General features: G+C 38.0%; 1 protein-coding gene across 1 annotated transcript; it reads right to left on the reverse strand.

Moving 5' to 3' along the window:
• Positions 1 to 659: 659 nt before the first annotated feature.
• LOC129238238 (piggyBac transposable element-derived protein 4-like) lies at positions 660 to 2,471 on the reverse strand. The gene has a single exon (XM_054873279.1). The coding sequence runs from the start codon at positions 2,469 to 2,471 to the stop codon at positions 660 to 662; it is 1,812 nt and encodes a 603-aa protein (XP_054729254.1).
• Positions 2,472 to 2,826: the final 355 nt, after the last annotated feature.

Consider the following 2,826-nt stretch of genomic DNA (forward strand, 5'->3'; position numbering starts at 1 on the left):
TGTAACTGAATTGGTTAGGTTATTAGATAATACCGTGCTTGGCTTTTTTTTAAGTTTTCTCATATTGCTCTTACTACTCATTTTTGCTCAAAATTGTAACTCATTTTTTACAGCAAACTTTAAACGTAACTATATAACAAAGGAGTAATTTTTGTAACAGATATGCGATTGTGTACGAACAAACAAATCTACATATTTATCAGTATCTATTTTGTACATAATCCTCTAATCATCGCGACGCAATGGTGCCTTCATAGATGAGGCTTAACCCTTAGCCACCTAACGTGTATTCCAGTAACACATCCACCTAACGTCGGTCATGGTGACCGCTTGGGTTTAAGTACTATTAACAAGGTTAAAAAGTCATAAATTGGCAAAAAATTAAACCACATTAAGTTCTTTAGTTGTTTTTATTTCAAATTGTTTTAATAAATTCTTAAAATTAACATTTTTTTCTTTTTATTATTATTAATCAAAGTTCACTTACAAATATTTCAGCAAATTATAGGTTCTTTATTAAACTGAGAGCTAAGCAATAACAATCAATGAGATCAATATTTTTTTAATTATTTTAGTAACTTAAGTATATAACCTCTTATATAAAACTATCATTGGCACAATCAAATCACAATCATTACAAAATTACAGCCCCCTAACATTTACAATTTGTCGCGGCAGCTTATACACATTTTTTGAGAACATTCAACGCAAATTGGATTTTTGCACTGAAAACACAAATGGAATGTTTTACGTTTTTTTTTTGGGTCACACGTTGAGCAAGTTTTGCGTGTTTCTAATTTATCAGAGCTGCCTGCCGAAAATGATCTTGGTTCTTCATCTATTTTGAGAACCCGGCGAATAGCATTCTGAAGATCCCTCTGCAATCCAAACTGGTTCACTCGGCGTCTCAAATGAGGTTCGATAAGTTCTTTAGCCAGTTGTTTCATGAAATTCAGTCTGGGCACCTTTCTCTGAGCTTGATTCATGTTGCTGATGATGTATGAATTTGCCGCAGATACATCCAGCATTCTGTAGAACACTGCCATTGGCCAGCGCTGTGTGCGTCGAGAAGTTGAATAAATGGCACATTTCTGATCTAATGTATCGACGCCTCCTTTGGTGCTATTATAGAAAGTGATCATTTCTGGCTTTTGTTTTTGTGGATCAATGGTTGGCATGTGATGCATGCTGGAGAGAACAAGCACGGATTTATTTTGCTTTGGTACATAAGACACCAATGTTGCATCTGACGTAAATCCAAAAATCGAAGAGCCAACGTCTCGGTGACGGCTAGGTAGAAATTGGGGAGGTACTTCCCTTTTATTTTTTTTAAGGGTCCCTACAAGTGTCAGCTGTTTTTGCTTCAGGATTTTCATTAGCTCTACTGAAGTAAACCAGTTATCAGTCGTAACATTTCTGTGGGTTCCTTCAATCGATGCAATCAGTCGCAAAACTGATTGCGTGGGTTTGTTCAGTCGTTGGTATTCATCGGGCAAGCCTTGGCTATCTGAGTCTTTTCCCAAGTATATGTAGCCATCAACAAGATATCCATTTCTGGCGTCAGTCATGCACATAATTTTTAATCCATATTTGTTGGGTTTTTTCGGCATGTACATTTTGAAGCCGCATCTCCCACGGAAAACCACCAACATCTCGTCAATACAAGCGTAACTGCCAATTGAACAAACTTCTTTGCAGTTTTGTATCAGCTTACCAAACAGCTGAGATATAGGTGCAGCTTTGTCAGTGCTACGGCGTTCATCTCTGGTGCTCGCATCATCAAATCGAAGGCAATTCAGCAGTATTTCAAACCTGTTCTTGCTCATTATACAACGATAAATCTCTCTTCCTGTGCCATCTGTGCTGTACCAACATGTGTAATGTGTGTGGTTTTCTTTGAAAATTGCGGTATAGTACAACATACCGATCAAAGCTTTTAGCTCCATTACGTCGAGGTCATGAACACATGTCTGATTTTGATAGTTTGGTCTTATCTTGATAATTTTTTCGTTTGTATACTTAACAATTTCTTCTAACATATCATCAATGAAAAATAACTGCCAAATATCGGATGGTTTTGTATTTCTGTTCAAAACATCTCTGAAGTTCCTTTTCAATCCTGGAGGTTGATGAATGATGTTGTGTTGCAAAGTCCTCGATCGCGAAACTGGAGGTTGGCTCGACCAACGGAACCGATTTTTTCCGAAATAGTTCCGGTATCTTGCCAATGGAACATCGTCATCTGAAGATTGATCATCAACTGGCACATCACCATCATCATTATTTTCACATAACTCGTCAACATCAATTTCAGAGTCTGATTGACACTCACTTTCAATCACGTGGTCTAAAGGTACATCTTCTACGTCACTGCAGTCTTCATTTGGCAATTCCGGCTCGTCCCTTTGATCCTCAGCATCTGAGTCACTCTCTTCTAACCATCTACAGATATTTCGATCACGTTGAGACATGCTGAACCTAAAAAACGATAAGAAAATGTTAACACTAAAAGAAACGTAACAACCTAACGTCGGTCACCAGGACCGCATAAGATATATATTTACCTGATTCTTTTCACTGCGCACATGTGTTGCTTGGCCGAGCGCAGAGCGCAAACTGAAGAGGGAGGAGAAAAGGTACACAGAGTCACAGGCGTGGGGCCCGCGTAGTAACGGAAATATTTGAAAAAATAGATCGCTCAGAGTCACCGTGACCGACGCTAGGTGGTTAAGGGTTAAGCATTCTTATGTACAAAAAACAATCAACTAATTTGATCCTTTACTATTGGTATCATTCTAGTCAATGAAGAACTAGCTTAATTTCTTC

This window comes from Anastrepha obliqua, chromosome 2 (genome assembly GCF_027943255.1).
Source record: "Anastrepha obliqua isolate idAnaObli1 chromosome 2, idAnaObli1_1.0, whole genome shotgun sequence".
Classification (NCBI taxonomy): Eukaryota; Metazoa; Arthropoda; class Insecta; order Diptera; family Tephritidae; genus Anastrepha; species Anastrepha obliqua.